This window comes from Chiloscyllium punctatum, chromosome 13 (assembly GCF_047496795.1).
Source record: "Chiloscyllium punctatum isolate Juve2018m chromosome 13, sChiPun1.3, whole genome shotgun sequence".
In the NCBI taxonomy this organism is placed as follows: Eukaryota; Metazoa; Chordata; class Chondrichthyes; order Orectolobiformes; family Hemiscylliidae; genus Chiloscyllium; species Chiloscyllium punctatum.
In genome coordinates, this window is record NC_092751.1 from 104056516 (window position 1) to 104075103 (window position 18588).

The 18588-nt window shown below is 47.8% G+C and overlaps 2 protein-coding genes across 2 annotated transcripts in view; one reads left to right on the top strand and one right to left on the bottom strand.

The window, feature by feature from the left end:
• The window catches only part of vsir (V-set immunoregulatory receptor), a 63246-nt gene extending 55757 nt beyond the window's left edge, over positions 1-7489 (top strand). Inside the window, exon 7 of the mRNA XM_072583541.1 lies at positions 387-7489. Coding sequence (XP_072439642.1) covers positions 387-412 — 26 coding nt within the window. The 3' untranslated portion in view covers positions 413-7489. The remainder of the gene's footprint in view (positions 1-386) is intronic.
• cdh23 (cadherin-related 23) overlaps positions 1-18588 on the bottom strand; it is a 967008-nt gene that overhangs the window by 165644 nt on the left and 782776 nt on the right. The gene's annotated exons all lie outside the window — the stretch shown is intronic.

Below are 18588 nucleotides of genomic sequence, written 5' to 3' on the forward strand. Positions count from 1 at the left end.
TCTTTCTCCGAAGAGTTAACCAAAATATCTGCGAGGGGTATGATGAACCCAAATCCAACTGTGCTTTGAACACTTCATAACAACTTCAGGAAATTCTCTTTTCCTTTCTACTGTTGCGGGTACTAAACAAAATGATAGGTTCATCGAGGGTTCTGAAGAAGGGTTAACTGGACCTGAAAAGTTAGCTCTGTTTCTCTTTCCACAGGTGCTGCCGGACCTGCTGAGTTTCTCCAGTGCTTTCTGTTATTGTTTGGAATCTTTACATGATCTGGAGAGAGAGAGAGCGCACTTCTGAAAGGCTTTTGTTTAATGCTACTCCATATACATTTAATTAGATGTTGAATGGGAGATATTGACTTAAAGCTTATTCTCTTGCATTTTGCTAGAACTTGTGCCTGACTCCCCAAAGTGATGCAACCTTGGAGTGAACATGCCTTCTTTTAGATAATAACCATAGCACCAGATGAACAGAAGATGGTATGATCACGGAGAACAATGACAAATGGACATACATTGAAATACATTCCAGCAGTTTTATGTGTTCATTATGCCATTCTGGAAACTGCAACTCAAAGACCTTTTTAAGGTAACTGTGAATTCCAGCCGAGATGCATATTGAGGAAAACGTAGGGACAAGTTCAACACAATCTCTGCTTTAATGGACATTTGGTATCTTTAAAGTATGGCGGATGAGTGAACACAATTATTAACTGGTCATGCAACAACACGCTTGAGTTTATTGGCGTAAATTAGTTAAACTGTTCACAAAGCTAAGTGATTAGCTAGTATACTGTCTGTCTACTGATACCCGTACAGAGCTGTCCTCTCTCCTATCCTCCTGACCCACAATAACCAGACATGTGTACAGTCACTCGATCAATCAGACCCTCAGTTAGACCTGGCCTCTGGCGTTGAGGCATTACTCACAGAAGAATGTAAGCAGGATATGACCACACCAAGCCTTGTCATGCTGGACAACGATGACTGATCACTGACCTCAAGCCCAAGGTAAAGAGTTCAGATGGAGATGCCCCAATAGGAGCTGACGAATGAGTGTTCATGTGCAAAGGGCACAGCCCATGCTTTCAAGGAGATGATTTGATTAATGTCAAAAATTATTCTTCACAGGCAGTACCAACCTATGCCCTGACAGTATTTTCTCCAATCTACCTCTCAAGGAAATTTTAACCCTTCACTTGGTCTTTGTGTTGTCATGTCAACATGAACGTGGTTTGCACTCAGATGGGGTGGGATGAGAGAAGAGGGAATGGAAAGAGGTGAATGACTTGATCCAAAACCCAGTGTCCCGTGAATTTCTCTATTTAACATTTGTCGAATGTTTCAATCCCAAATCTGGCACGAGTGCACAGCATTGCTGAAAATACCAGCTTTAAAATAACTATTTGTCTGACTAATCAAATGAAGTTTAGCAGCACCATGCAGCATCTCTATTGTGACACAGTGAGGTTCGGGCGTTCAGTATTCTCTGATTAGCAACTGATCACTTTCTAGAACAGTGGATTCTGTGTCATCTAATTATAAACGATTGTCAGTATTATGGTTGACATTGATTGTAACATTAATTTTTATTTTATATATAATCAAACAGCAAATTACAGTCTAAAATTGTGTTTAGAGTGAAACAGTATTACTAAATGATTGAGACAATCAATGCTCAGTTTTAAAACTCAGCACAGTCACTAAAATGGATCACCCTGGGGTTTGGTGCAACAAGTCACCAGGACTGTTAATGATTCTGATCCAGTGCTTAGCTAATGCTATCAATACAAACCTCAAACTATAAAGTCTATTCTTTTCAAATGCGCTCTGCTTCAAACATGAAAAATAAAGTTTATATAGTGCCTTCAGCTTTGTAAAATTTCCCAAGGTGCTCCGCAACACTCTTTAAAATATGTCATACCACTGCACTGGGGGAGCATCTTAAAGAGAGTGAAGAAGTTAGCAGAGGGATTTCCAGAGGGTAGCACCTGGGCAGCTGGAGGTGTGGCTGCCAGAGATGCACATGAAGCAGAGTTAGGGTGCCAGGCCAGAGGTGATCAGAGATATTGGGGTGGGAGAGGGGGTTGACACAAAATATCAGACGAAGAAGAAAATTGAAAACTTAGTGAAATGTAGGTGTCTGACAGTATGCATAATAAATCTTGGTGTATAGAACAATTGTGGACTGTTATTCAAGTGATGTGGCTACACCTATACCACATAAGGTGTACAAATGAAGACTGTCTCTTCTTAGAGCCACATCTTGTTCGGTTTTAAGGCAGAAGACAGCAGTGTGAAATGGGCAAAGAAACAGGTCATTTGGATCTCTGGTGTAGGGATGGGAAGAGGGTTTTCATTGTGTTATTGCACTGGGAGCAACATCTCGATGAGGTGCTCCTGGTCAGGAGTCATACCTACTGAACCAAGCAGGGGAACTCGAGGTGTGCAGGGAACCATCTGGGAACCAAATGTAATGCATTTAGCTGATGCTCTTAGTCCAGATTAGTGCAGCTATTTTTTCCTGGACTGCACTGTTCAGCAGAGGCAGTTACCACAGCAACTTTGAAAAGAGAACTTAATAAATGCTTGAAGTGGAAAATCTGCAGGTCCTTGGGTTTACGATGTCGAATAGTGTGACTAGTTGTGTAGCGCTTTCAAATAGCTCAGACATGATCAGAGAGGCTACTTTGGCATTAATCTTTGATTTTATGATAAAAAGCAAAAGGCTGTAGATACCGGAAATCTGAAACAAACTCAAGAGTGCTGGAGAAACTCAGCAGGTCTGGCAGCATCTGTAGAGAGATGAACAGAGGTAACATTTTTGACTCCGGTATGACCCTCCTTTGGAATGCATTTCTGAAAAAGAGTCATACCATTTGAAAGAGTTGCTGCCCAACCCGCTGAGTTTCTCTAGCACTCTCTTTGATTCTGTACATGTTGTAAAGTGTTACATTCATCCTGTTACTATCCCAGCCAATTCTCCTTGAATTACATTCGTTTTCCAATGAATTAATTCAAGGTTTGTCACCATTTTGTTTCGAGGTGGTAGTGATGGTGGCATGGGGCTTGCAGTTGTGGCTCCTCAGTTAGATCCACAAATTAACAGTTTTATTTGTGGATCTATGCAGCCTTAAGTCAAGGCAATCAGACTGGATGCAGAAGGTAAATTGGCAAGGTTGGCAGAAACCAAATCGATGATATTACTTGGAGCTGAAATGTGATCTTGACATTACTTTCAGTGCTGGGCTCGATTTTAGAAGGATTGCTTTGATAAGGACGTTATATTCTCCAAAGGACCTAGTGGCATAATGGTAATGTCACTGAGCTAGTAATCCAGAGACTCCAGGCTAGTGGATTGGGAAGGAAGTGAGCCCTTCTTCAAAGGGCTCATGCCCGAAACGTCGATTCTCCTGCTCCTTGGATGCTGCCTGACCTGCTGCGCTTTTCCAGCAACACATTTTCAGTAGTGGATTGGGATGTTGGTTTGATTCCCAGACTGGCTGATGGTTACGTTTTAATTAACTTGAATTTAGTTAACAGAGAAAATAACCTGAATTAAGAGAGAGTGTAGTGATGGCTATTAACTTATTGTTGATTGTTTGGGGGGAAGAAAATCTATCTGGTTCATTTATACCCTTTAGAGTACGCGTTCTGCCATTCTTAACCAGTCTGCCGACATGTGATTCTGAAATGACCTGACAATGCCACGAAGGGACAAAAAGGGATCGGCCAACTCAGCAAATGACAGCCACATTCCACATCAAAAGTTTAAAAAAAAAGTTGTTCCTGTTTTATTGTGTGGAAGTTAAACCTAGTTGTTCATACTGGTGGGGGACTTTAAGGGTGTTCAAGTGGGATTTTGGAAATAAGCATGTTCTGGTCTTTGTTACATCTTTAGAAATTTAAGGATCATTGAAACTCTCTGAACCTAAAGTCTATATGTGGAAACAAACTGGGGACACCACACAATCAGTTGGTGTTTTTCTTTGGGCATGAGATCGGCTGATGAAATATTGATTAGAGATAAGGCAGAAACTTTATCAACTGCAAAGGCTGTCCTTTACCTGTTGTTCTTGCTGTTGAGGTTAAAATTGATTTCGAAAAACACAATTAAGCTCTCTGCAAGATTACCATCAGGTGACCCATCAATGCTCAACAGTAAACAACCAGAACAGGGAAGCAAATGATTGCAGATGCTCAATCTGAACCGAAAATAACAAATGCTGGAGATCACAGCGGGTCAGGTAGCTCTGATGAAGAGTTATCGAGACTCTAAATGTTAGCTTGCTTTCTCTCCATGGATGTTGCCTGACCTGCTGTGACAAAGAACAAAAGAGAAGCACAGCACACGAACAGGCCCTTCGGCCCCTCCAAGCTTTTGCTGATCATTATGCCCTAACTAAACACAAAAAGCTTCTGCCCCTATTCAGTCCATATTCCCTCCCTCTTCATGTGACCATCCAAATGCTCTCTTAAACGTTGCCAATGTGTCTGCTTCCACCACCTCTTCTGACAGTATGTTCCAGACTCCTACCACTCTCTGTGTGAAAAACTTCCCTCACACATCTCCCTTAAACTTTTTCCCTCACACCTTAAACCTCTGCCTTCTTGTAACTGAAACTTCAAACCTGGGAAAAACTTTCTAACTATTCACCCGATCTAGGCCTCTCAGAATGGGGTAGGCCTCTATCAGCTTTCCAGTGAAAACAATCCCAGTCTTCTTAACCTTTCCTCACAGCCAATGATCTTCAGCATTTTTTGTTTTCAGTAAATGTTGTTTCACAGGGAGGAACTGTGAGACCGATGAGGGCTGGTAATTCCACATCGGAGCTGTCATTGAGATCAGTCACCTGTCGTGTGTACCATTTCAGTCGCTCGCCCTCAGACCTTGCCTAACCCTTCAGGCTGACCACGAACAGCAGAGATCAAACGATGCGCTTTCAACATGAAGGAAGTGTCTCTAGGCTTCACAGGGCTGTGTAATCAAACAACATCAGAGGTGTTTGTGTTATCAGTGTGGACTATCTGAAAGCAGATTTGGGTGCTACTGGTTGAGTTTTCAGCCTTGCCAGAAACAAGTTGCAGAAAGGAAGGTGAAGGGCGAGCAGCAAAGGTGTGAGTGAAGAGGTGCACAGGAAGTTGCACAAAGCAAACAGATAGTGCACCGGACTCCCCAAAAACTTCACTCTGCATCTGTCCGCAACGAGTTACAGTCAGAAGAGGAGCTGGAGTGAACACGGCTGTTAGGGTTAAAAAGGCAAAACCTGCAATTGCTGAGCCCCCCACCCCCCGAATTAAAAATCACCAACAGACAGTGCACCCACTGGTATGGGCAGTGGAACCACTCACTAGTCCTTATGCTTCAGTTTCTGTTGCACCTTGTGTACATCTCCTTTGGCTTTTCAGAACAGACACATCTTGGCGATCCAGGTTGTGCCTCAGACAACTGTCTGTGTGGAGTTTGCACATCCTCCCCGTGTCTGCATGGGTTTCCTCCCACAGTCCAAAGGTGTGCAGGTTAGGTGAATTGGCCATGGGAAATTGCCTGTAGTGTTAGGTGAAGGGGTAAATGTAGGGGAATGGGTGGGTGGGTGCTCTTCAGAGGGTCGGTGTGGACTTGTTGGGCCGAAGGGCCTGTTTCCACACTGTAAGTAATCTAATCTAATCTAAAAGAATTTTCAAGATGGTTAAATTGGTATTGTCCTTAGCTCAAAGCTGATCACTTCACTCTTGGTCTCTGCTTAAAATACACGTTGGCTCTGCATTACAAGATTATCCTTGTCACCTGCATTTTACTTCTTTAGAGTATGTCTTTGTGATAAAAGGCTCCTCCGAACATTTGCTTCAGAGTGACTGAGCAAGTTGGATCCCACAAAATCCAGTGATCTTGACCTTGCTGTGATTGCCCATTTCTCAAATGGCCTTCATATGCATTCAGGCGATGCCCCCTTGATCTTCCCCCTCCCCGTGTTATGTTGAATTATAAATACAATCGGCAACAGGTTTACAATTTTGCAGGAAAAATCTGTCCTGTCACCATGGTTTGCATTAAATCGATGGGACAAAAGTGTGTAAAGCACTTATAATCTTCACTGCTCCATGTTCAATCTCTTTCCAAAGTTTAAAGATCTTGGCTTTTTGTCACCCCCTTTCAGTTTCCTCTAGTCTTGCCTATCTAAGGAAGTAAACTAATCCATGTTACACAAGATCAGTCTGCAATATCCATACTGCTATCCTTTCAAAGAGATAGCACATGTTGCCTGTGATTTAGTCAGTTGGTGTCTGTGTCAAGGCTTAGCATTGGAAGGCTGTTAGTTTGCATAAGTAAAGTTACCATAGTCTTACCAAACCATAGGGCCACTCTCTCATTAGAGAGAGAGACAACTAGTGGTGGTGTAACCTGAGGGTCACCATGCATCAGGCAAGGGGAGAGTCCCCCATGGTAACCTCAGTCAGTTTAGGAATGGAACCTACGTTGTTGGCATTACTCTGTATCACAAACTAGCCATCCAGCCAACTGAGCTAACGCAGCACTCACCTTCAGTAGTGAACCAGATGGATTTTTCCAACAATCAACAACAGTTTCGTTGCCACCATTATACACTTTATTCCAGATTTGTTATTGAATTCAAATTGCACCACCTGCCAAGGTGGGATTCAAACCCTAGTCCTGGCTTCCTGATAAATAGGTTAGCAAGAACAGCATTCTGCCATCAACTGAGCAGATATTTGAATTCAATTGCATCATTTGATGTTCCAGATGATCCTCTTTCTGCAATGGAGGGGGTTAGTGAGGTCACAGGCACTGGAACTGCATGCTGTTGAGTTTACCTTTTGTAGTGGTAATAAATGCAAACAGTGAAACAAAAACAAGCCCAATGTTCTGCTCTCTCCTGGTACCAAATATTGTTCTGCCTGGTCAAATCAACAAAGATAACTGTTTTGTTTTAAAAAGTCCATCATTCAGATCAATTGTAAATCCACATTTCTCCATGCAGAGTGCATCACTGACAGTGTTCTGGATTATAGTGGATGACATATGTTCGTGGTTTTAAGAACAAAATACAACTCCGTATGGCTGAGAATTGTGGGCTTATAATTGGATTTAAATTGTCGGATTTTTATTTTAAGTGAATTTTCTTAATATCACTGGTCTCCCTCTTAAAATGAACCTGTTTTATTGTAACCCTTCACCCCATGTTGCTATTGTATAACATTCCCATTTTTAAAGTGCAGTTATAAACAACTCAGACTCTTGGGTATCATGTATGTGTTAGAGGTTACATGGAACAAAAAAAATGTACAATTTGTATTTGTTAAACTTGTCTGTTAATTATTCAAAATATATGTAAATTACTTTGAACATAAAGTCATTTTATACTAAGTTTTTAATTAAATTTAAAGCTGTAAAATTTTTATATCAAAATTAATTTCATAGAGGCTAAAAGAATTTCAGAAATAAAACTTGTTCTACTTTTACAAACACTTACACCTATGTAGACTCTTTCTTATACTCTACACTAATTGGTGGCACAGTGGTTAGCACTGCTGCCTCACAGCGCCAGAGACCTGGGGTCAATTCCCGCCTCAGGCAACTGACTGTGTGGAGTTTGCACGTTCTCCCCATGTCTGCATGGGTTTCCTCCGGGTGCTCCGGTTTCCTCCCACAGTCCAAAGATGTGCAGGTCAGGTGAATTGGCCATGCTAAATTGCCCGTAGTGTTAAGTAAGGGGTAAATGTAGGGGTATGGGTGGGTTGCGCTTCGGCGGGTCGGTGTGGACTTGTTGGGCCGAAGGGCCTGTTTCCACACTGTTAATAATCTAATAATGAATGAAGATGGGTTCTATCAATGCTGTTATAAGGGATTGTTAAAGCCTCATATCAAATTAATTCTTGCACAAAATATTAGAGTGGTTTTTGGAAACTAGTGATCTCAAACCATTAGAATGAATGGATCTAACCTATTTTTACCTTGTTTTCAGTTTTAGTCTGAACATTTTTTCTATTTAATTTTAAAATAAAGATTCCAATATCCTTCCAAGCATTGACATGAACCCATCTGGCCTTAAATATATGACAATCGCTGATGAATCCAATATAGAAACCTCTTCACTCAGACAGTGGCAAGAAGGTCAAACTTGCTGCTAATAGTGTGGTCGTATGATGCATTAAAGAGAAAGCGTGTGAGGTGAGTACATGAGAGAGGTAGATATGGAAGGTCACGTCCCACAGGCTTTATGTAAATCAAGATGGGTGGAAGTTCGTGTGGAGTATAAATAGTTGCAGGGATCAAAGTGGGCCAGGTGCCCTGTCTCTGTGTGCTATGGACAAAGGGCAGGTTGAGTTGTGCTCTATACCTTAATTCTGTTTTTGAGCATTATTTTAGGAGGGTTAACATGTGATGCAAATTTATCTATCATCCACAAAAAATATCCAGAGGAAATCTTGGAAAGAACATTCTAACATTTTCAGATATTTGACCCACCCTGCTCACTTTATGTTTAAGGCAACAGTCATCTTTGTCCTAGCTTCTATCTCTGTAACCTCCCACAGCAACCATCCCCCCTCCCACCCGATCTCTGTAACCTCCTCCAGCCCCTACAACCTCTCCCGATTTCTGTAACTTCCTACAGCCCCGACTCCCTTCCCTGTCTCTGTAGCCTCCTCCAGCCCCTATACCCCCACCCAATATCTGTAACCCCCTCCAGCCTATACACCCCCTCCCTATCTCTGTAACCTCTCACAGCCCCTCTATCCCACCCTAATTCTGTAACCTCCTTCAGCCCCTACACCCCCTCCCTGTCTCTGTAAACTCCTCCAGATCCTACACCCTCTAGCTATCCCTGTAACCCCCTATACCCCCTCCCTATCCCTGTAACCCCCTATACCTCCTCCCTATCCCTGTAACCCCCTACACTGCTACCCTATCCCTGTAACCCTCCTTATCTCTGTAACGTCCTCCAGCCCCTACACCCCTCCCTATCTGTGTAACCTACTCCAGCCCCTACACCCCTCCCTATCCCCTACACCCCTCCCTATCTCTGTAATTCCTCCAGTCCCTACACCCCTCCCTATCTCTGTAACCCCCAAAACCCCTACACCCCCTCCCTATCTCTGTAACCCCCTCCAGCCCCTACTTTCCTCCCTATCTCTGTAACCCCACCAGCCCTACACCCCCTCCCTATCTCTGTAACCCCCTCCAGCCCCTACTTTCCTCCCTATCTCTGTAACCCCACCAGCCCTACACCCCCTCCTTATCTCTGTAACCTCCTCCAGCCCCTACACCCCCTCCTTATCTCTGTAACCCCCTCCAGGCCCTACACCCCCTCCCTATCTCTGTAACCCCCAAAACCCCTACAGCCCCTCCCTATCTCTGTAACCTCCTCCAGCCCCTACACCCCTCCCTATCTCTGTAACCCCCAAAACCCCTACACCCCCTCCCTATCTCTGTAACCTCCTCCAGCCCCTACACCCCTCCTTATCTCTGTAACCCTCACTGCCCCTCCACCCCCTCCCTTACTCTGTAACCCTCACAGCCCCTACACCCCTCCCTATCTCTGTAACCCCCTCCAGCCCCGACAGCCCCTCCCTATCTCTGTAACCTCCTCCAGCCCCTACACCCCCTATCTCTGTAACCTCTTCCAGCCCCTACACTCCTCCCAATCTCTGTAACTTCCTCCAGTCCCTACAGCCCTCCCTATCTGTGTAACCCCCACTGTCCCTACACCCCCTCCCTATCTGTGTAAACCCCTCCAAGCCCCTACACCCCTCCCTATCTCTGTAACCCCCTCCAGCCCCAAACCCCTACCAACCTCTGTAACCCCAACAGTCCTTACACCCCCGCCCTATCTCTGTAACCTCTTCCAGCCCCTACACTCCTCCCTATCTCTGTAACCCCTCCAGCCCCTACACCCCTCCCTATCTCTGTAACCCCTCCAGCCCCTACACCCCCTCCCTATCTCTGTAACCCCTCCAGACCCTACATTCCTCCCTATCTCTGTAACCCCCTCCAGCCCCTACACCCCCTCCTATCTCTGTAACCCCCTCCAGCCCCTACACCTCTCCCTATCTCTGTAACCCCCTCCAGCCCCCACACCCCCTCCCTATCTCTGTAACCCCCTCCAGCCCCTACACCCCTCCCTATCTCTGTAACCCCCTCCAGCCCCTACACCCCCTCCTATCTCTGTAACCCCTCCAGCCCCTACACCTCTCCCTATCTCTGTAACCCCTCCAGCCCCTACACCCCTCCCTATCTCTGTAACCCCCTCCAGCCCCTACACCCCCTCCTATCTCTGTAACCCCTCCAGCCCCTACACCTCTCCCTATCTCTGTAACCCCTCCAGCCCCCACACCCCCTCCCTATCTCTGAAACCCCCTCCAGACCCTACACCCCCTCCCATCTCTGTAACCCCCTCCAGCCCCTACACCCCTCCCTATCTCTGTAACCCCCTCCAGCCCCTACACCCCCTCCCTATCTCTGTAACCCCTCCAGCCCCTACACCCCCTCCCTATCTCTGTAACCCCTCCAGCCCCTACACCCCCTCCCTATCTCTGAACCCCCCTCCAGACCCTACACCCCCTCCATCTCTGTAACCCCAACAGCCCCAACACCCACTCCCATCTCTGTAACCCCCTCCAGCCCCTACACCCCTCCCATCTCTGTAACCCCCTCCAACCCCTACACCCCTCCCTATCTCTGTAACCCCCTCCAGCCCCTACACCCCTCCCTATCTCTGTAACCCCTCCAGCCCCTACATTCCTCCCTATCTCTGTAACCCCCTCCAGCCCCTACACCCCTCCCTATCTCTGTAGCCCCTCCAGCCCCTACATCCCCTACATCCCCTCCCTACCTCTGTAACCTCGTCCAGCCCCTACACCCCCTACCTATCTCTGTAACCCCCTCCAGCCCGACACCCCCTTCCTATCTCTGTAACCCCCACTGCCCTACACCCCCTCCCTATCTCTGTAACCCCCTACAGTCCCTACACCCCCTCCCTATCTCTGTAACCCCCATAGCCCCTACACGCCCTCGCTATCTCTGTAACCCACTCCAGCCCCTACACCCCTCCCCATCTGTGTAACCTCCTCCAGCCCCTACACCCCCTCCCTATCTCTGTAAACCCCACAGCCCCTACATCCCCTCCCTATCTCTGTAACGTCCTCCAGCCCCTACACTCCCTCCCTATCTCTGTAACCCCCTCCAGCCTCTACACCCCCTCCTATCTCTGTAACGTCCTCCAGCCCCTACACTCCCTCCCTATCTCTGTAACCCCCTCCAGGCCCTACACCCCTCCCTATCTCTGTAACCCCCTCCAGCCCCTACACCCCTCCCTGTTTCTGTAACTCCCTCCAGCCCCTACACCCCTCCCTATCTCTGTAACTCCCTCCAGGCCCTACACCCCCTCCCTATCTCTGTAACCCCCAAAACCCCTACAGCCCCTCCCTATCTCTGTAACCTCCTCCAGCCCCTACACTCCTCCCGATCTCTGTAACTTCCTCCAGTCCCTACAGCCCTCCCTATCTGTGTAACCCCCACTGTCCCTACACCCCCTCCCTATCTGTGTAAACCCCTCCAGCCCCTACACCCCTCCCTATCTCTGTAACCCCCTCCAGCCCCAAACCCCTACCAACCTCTGTAACCCCAAAGTCCTTAGACCCCCGCCCTATCTCTGTAACCCCCTCCAGCCCCTACACCCCTCCCTATCTCTGTAACCCCTCCAGGCCCTACACCCCCTCCTATCTCTGTAACCCCCACAGCCCCTATATCCCCTCCCTATCTCTGTAACCCCTCCAGCCCCTACACCCCCTCCCTATCTCTGTAACCCCTCCAGACCCTACATTCCTCCCTATCTCTGTAACCCCCTCCAGCCCCTACACCTCTCCCTATCTCTGTAACCCCTCCAGCCCCTACACCTCTCCCTATCTCTGTAACCCCTCCAGCCCCTACACCCCCTCCCTATCTCTGAACCCCCCTCCAGCCCCTACACCCCCTCCCTATCTCTGTAACCCCTCCAACCCCTACAGTCCTCCCTATCTCTGTAACCCCCTCCAGCCCCTACACCCCCTATCTCTGTAACCCCCTCCAGCCCCTACACCCCTCCCTATCTCTGTAGCCCCTCCAGCCCCTACACCCCCTCCCTACCTCTGTAACCTCGTCCAGCCCCTACACCCCCTACCTATCTCTGTAACCCCCTCCAGACCCTACACCCCCTCCCTATCTCTGTAACCCCCTCCAGCCCCTACACCCCCTATCTCTGTAACCCCCTCCAGCCCCTACACCCACTCCCATCTCTGTAACCCCCTCCAGCCCCTACACCCCCTATCTCTGTAATCCCCTCCAGCCCCTACACCCCCTATCTCTGTAACCCCCTCCAGCCCGACACCCCCTTCCTATCTCTGTAACCCCCACTGCCCTACACCCCCTACACCCCCTCCCTATCTCTGTAACCCCCTACAGTCCCTACACCCCCTCCCTATCTCTGTAACCCCCATAGCCCCTACACTCCCTCCCTATCTCTGTAACCCCCATAGCCCCTACACGCCCTCACTATCTCTGTAACCCACTCCAGCCCCTACACCCCTCCCTATCTCTGTAACCTCTTCCAGCTCCTACACCCCCTCCCCATCTGTGTAACCTCCTCCAGCCCCTCCAGCCTCTCCCCATCTGTGTAACCCCCTCCAGCCCCTACACCCCTCCCTGTTTCTGTAACTCCCTCCAGCCCCTACACCCCTCCCTGTTTCTGTAACCTCCTCCAGCCCCTACACCCCTCCCTATCTCTGTAACCCCCGCTAGCCCCTACACCCCCTCCCTATCTCTGAAACCCTCACAGCCCCTACACTCCCTCCCTATCTCTGTAACCACCTCCAGCCCCTACACCCCCTCCCTATCTCTGTAACCCCCACAGCCCCTACACCCCCTTCCTATCTCTGTAACCCCTCCAGCCTCTACACCCCCTCCCTACCTCTGTAACCTCCTCCAGCCCCTACACCCCCTCCCTATGTCTGTAACCCCCACAGCCCCTACACCCCTCCCTATCTCTGTAACCCCCTCCAGCCCCTACACCCCTCCCTATCTCTGTAACCCCCTCCAGCCCCTACACCCCTCCCTATCTCTGTAACCCTCACAGCCCCTACACCCCCTCCCTATCTCTGTAACCCCTCCAGCTTCTACACCCCCTCCCTACCTCTGTAACCCCCCCAGCCCCTACACCCCCTCCCTATCTCTGTAACCCCCCCCACAGCCCCTACACCCCTCCCTATCTCTGTAACCCCCTCCAGCCCCTACACCCCCTCCCTATCTCTGTAACCCCCTCCAGCCCCTACACCCCCTCCCTACCTCTGTAACCCTCACAGCCCCTACACCCCCTCCCTATCTCTGTAACCCCTCCAGCTTCTACACCCCCTCCCTACCTCTGTAACCCCCCCAGCCCCTACACCCCCTCCCTACCTCTGTAACCCCCCCAGCCCCTACACCCCCTCCCTATCTCTGTAACCCCCTCCAGACCCTACACCCCCTCCCTATCTCTGTAACCCTCACAGCCCCTACACCCCCTCCTTATCTCTGTAACCCCCTCCAGCCCCTACACCCCCCTCCCTATCTCTGTAACCCTCACAGCCCCTACACCCCCTCCCTATCTCTGTAACCCCTCCAGCTTCTACACCCCCTCCCTATCTCTGTAACCCCCCTCCAGCCCCTACACCCCCTCCCTATCTCTGTAACCCCCCCAGCCCCTACACCCCCTCCCTCTCTCTTAGCTCCTATGCCTTGGAACATTCCAAACTGCTTGCAGCCCTCCTATCCTGACGTCTGGAGCATGCCCACTGCTCCATCACCAGCTGCCCAGCCTTCGGTTGCTGAGTTCCTCAGCTCTGGAATTCCTGCCTCAAACCTTGTCTTTCTGTTTAACTCTCCTTCCTGCGCATGCTCCCAAAAACTGAGCTTATTAACCAAGCTTTTGGTCAGTTGCCCTTTTGTGGCTTAGTCTGAGAACAATTGCATTAAATGCCATGAGAACTGACCATGTTAAAGCCGCTATTTAATAACAAGGGATGGGATAGCACTGGTGAGGGTGCAGTGGAGACTGATCAGGACATTGCCTGGACTGGTGAGTTTCCATGACAAAGAGGGATTAGGCAGGCTTGGGTTGTTTTCCTTAGAGACTGAGCGGGGTCATGATCAGGATGTATGAAATTATGAGGGGCATCGATAGGCTAGACAGGAAGAAACTTTGACCCTTTCTGGAGGGATCATTGACTCGGGGGAGGACATAGACTTCAGGTAATGGGCTCGAGGTTTAGAGAAGATGTGAGGAAAAACATTTTCACCCAGAGGGTTTTGGGAAAGAGGAACTCACTGTCTGTAACTGTAGTAAAGGCAGAAACACCCATAACATTTAAAGAACTATTTCGATATACACTTTCGATGGTAAGGTATACAAGGTAATGGGCCAGTGCTGGGAAATGGGATTAGAATAGTTGGTTGTTTTGACTGATGCTGACTTGGACAGGCCCTTTTCTGTGTTGTAGGTCTGTATGTCATGGTGACTATGAGCATGACAAGGTGCAGTTGTTGTGGATTGAATGTGTACGCTTGGTTTATGCCAAGTGTGGTGTCCCTTTAAGTGCTGCCACTGAGATTGGCCAGGCTACAATGCCTCTGTGTGTTCCTTTTCGAAACTGCTGAGCAGTTGCAAGTTGATCCGCCGTGTTGACACACCGCGGTGGAGTAGGGGTGAGGACAGGGAGGGAACTGTCAAAAGCAAGAGTTAGAAATTCACTGGCCTTTTCGGAATTGTCAGAAAGCGGAAATGCACCATGAAGCTGTGAACTGGAACACAATGAAAGGAGAAACATTCAGTTTCATATTCGTCCCAGTCTCAGCTTAGAGTCATAGAGATGTACAGCATGGGGCTGTTTTCCCAGGAGTGTCGGAGGCTGAGGGGTGACCTTATAGAGGTTTACAAAATTATGAGGGGCATACATAGGGTAAATAGGCAAAGTCTTTTCCCTGGGGTCGGGGAGTCCAGGACTAGAGGGCATAGGTTTAGGGTGAGAGGGCAAAGATACAAAAGAGACCTAAGGGGCAACTTTTTAATGCAGAGGGTGGTACGTGTATGGAATGAGCTGCCAGAGGATGTGGTGGAGGCTGGTACAATTGCAACATTTAAGAGGCATTTGGATGGGTATATGAATAGGAAGGGTTTGGAGGGATATGGGCCGGTTGCTGGCAGGTGGGACTAGATTGGGTTGGGATATCTGGTCTGCATGGATGGGTTGGACCGAAGGGTCTGTTTCCATGCTGTACATCTCTATGACTCTATGACGCAAGGATAACACCAGAGCAAAGGACAAAAGAGACTTTGATTGTGGTGGACAGGAGGACATTAAACAGGTTTTAGGGACGTTCCTAACACATACCTGAAGAGGTCAGATGACTCAAGGAAGGCTCTGGCTAGTGACTGGCCAAAATGTGGAAGACTGATTTGGGAAAGTACGGAACACATGGAGAGACTTCAGCAGGAATATGTGGAGGTGAAATTGAGGCCTTGGAGGGTGCATTCAAACCTTCAGCTAACCCACTAACCAACCCCTTCACAAGACTCCATAACTATAAGAGAGTAATTAATAAATCCAGTGGGTAAAGTAAGGAGGAACGTCTTCACGTGTGGCAGTGTGTACACACCGTGGTCATGGAGTTTCGAACCAGGGGTTACTGTCTCTGGATATGGGTTGGACCATTTAGGACCAACATGGGGAAAAATGTCTTCACTCAAAGGATAACAAACTTGTGGAATTCTTTGCCATAATACTGTGGAGGCCAAATAACTGAAAATATTCAAGAATGAAATGGATATATTTTTAGATCTTAAAGACATCAAGGGTAAGGGAGAAAGCAGGAATAAGGTTTTGAGATTGAGGATCAGCCATGATCATAGTGAATGGCAAAGCAGGCATGAAGGGCCGAATGGCTGACTTCTCTCTTCATTTCTGTGTTTTCCTGCCTGCCAGGAAAGTGGGTAATCAGGCCAGTCGTGAGTGAAGGCCCTTCAGTGTTGTTAATTAACCTCTCAGTGACTTTAATTGCTGATGAGTTGATAGATCTCTCAATGGACCTTCTCACCAGGTTAATGAGCTGGGGTTTCCAAGATGGCAAAAAAGGGGCAAACACCTCTCCAGGGCCAATCTGCCCCATTATTTGCCCATTTCATTACCTTCTTTGCATCCTCCAGGGAGGAGAACATTAAATTCATTGGTGAAGTCAGCAAAATCCCACCAGACCTTAAGGGCTGTTCTCTCGTTAAAGAGAGATGACTGGTCGTGGTTTAACCTGAGGGTCACCATGCCCCAATGCGAGGGGACAGTTTGAGAAGGAGAGTCCTTCATGGTAAGCTTGGGCAGTGTGGGAATTGAACCCACGTTGCGTCATCACACTGCATCACAAACTAGCAGTCCAGCAGTCTACCGTCCATAAACAGGCCATTCCAGCCAACCAGGCTTTGTATTGGTTATACTGTATATGACATGAACCTCCTCCCAGCCCTCTTCATTCAGCCTTATTTGCATATCATTCTTCCTGTTTCCATCTCATGTGTTTATCCAGCTTCTCCTTAAATATATCAATAGCATTTGCCCCAACCAGTATATGTGGTAGTGAGTTCCACATTCTCATCACTCTCTGGGGAATAAGGTTTTTCTTCTGTTCTCTATTAGAAAAGTGAATGAGTATTTTACATATATGGCTCTAGCCAGGTCTTAGCTGCAGATGGAAACAGCTTCTCCATGTCTCCCCTTCATACCTTCTCATAATCTTCAAGACCTTTATCAGGTCACAGCCTCTCCTCTTAAAAACAAAGAACTCCAGCATGTTTGATCTTTCCTGGCAAATGTGTGCTCTCATTTCTGATATCACCCTTCTCAATCTTTGCTGTCCCTTCTCCATCACTTCTATTTTATTCTTCGTGATATGGAGTCCTGATGTTTGCTCAGAATGGTCATTGTGGTCTAGTCTAGGTTCAATAAAAGTTAAACATGACTTCTCTAAATAGTTTCAATATTTGTGGTAACACAGAAAAATAACCTAAGAGCTATAATGTAGCGGTTGCAGGACGAAGGTAGGACGAGGTTCTGTATGAATTGATGACAGTGATGGACCCTCTGGTATAAGCTAATGGCTCTGAAGGAGTTAATGTGCATGTCACATTGAGTTCCACCCATTCTTATGATGTCACACAATCTGAGGGTGGAGACATTGAGTTCTTTACGATCCCTTGAAAGGTGCAGATGTATTCTGTACAACTCTGACACGGTGGCTCAGTGGTTAACACTGCTGCCTCACAGCAACAGGAACATGGGTTAGACTCCACCCTCGGGTGACTGACTGTGTGGAGGTTGCACATTCTCCCTGTGTCTGTGTGGGTTTCCTCCGGGTGCTCTGGTTTCCTCCCAAAATCCAAAGATGTGCAGTTTAAATGGATTGACCATGAGAAATTGCCCCATAGTGTCCAGGGATGTGCAGGCTAGGTGGGAAAGCCATGGACAATATGGGGATTGGGGAGGGGGGAAATGGGTCCGTTTGGGATGCTCTTCTGCGATTGGTGCAGAATCATTGGGCTGAACAGCCTCTTTCTGCACTGCAGGGATTCTATGATCCTGTTAGTCTTGGTAATTACATTTGGCTTGTAACATGGTTGTCCTTCGGATATCATGCAATCACCATCTTGTTAACTCAGAACAGAGCCTCCTCTTTGAAGTCTCTACAGTGCAGTACCATCTACCACTGACCATTAGACAGGCCCTAGATGAGGCACACGCAAAGGGGGATGGGTGGTAATGAGCTACTCAATCCTTACCCTGAAGTTTATTTCAGCAGAAATAGCATAAGGTGCTTGTGCCAGCAATAAGGACCAATCTTGGGCACATTGCTCTTGAGGACATCGGAATTTTCAAAAGTGTTTTGCCAAGCGAGCTGCCTTACAGGCAAATTCAAACATGTTAAAATTATTGTACCTAGGAGAAACTGAGGACTGCAGATGCTGGAGATCAGAGTTTAAAATGTGTTGCTGGAAAAGCGCAGCAGGTGCTTTTTGTGCTTTTCCCGCAACACATTTTTAAAAACTATTGTACCTGCTTATTTTACCTGACTATTGTACCTGTCTAGTGACCCTGAATAGATATTAATGCAAATCAAGATGGAAAATCCTGATACAAGTCTCACATTTAATGCAGTGTTGAGAGAGTGTGGTGCTGGAAAAGCACAGCAGATCAGGCAGCATTTGAGGAACAGGAGAATCGACGTTTCGGGCATAAGCCCTTCATCAGGAATGTGGGACAGGGGGTGCTGAGAGATAAATGGGATGGGGGGTGGGTATTGAGGGGGAGGTAGCTGGGAATGCAATAGGTAGATGAAGGTGGGGTGAGGGTGATAGGTCGGAGGAGAGGGTGGAGTGGATAGTTGGGAAAGATGATGGATAGGTCAAGAGGGCGGTGCTGAGTTGGATAAGGTGGGGGGAGGCAAAACGAGGAAACTGGTGAAATCCACATTAATCCTGTGTGGTTGCAGAGTCCGAAGGTGGAAGATGAGGCGTTCTT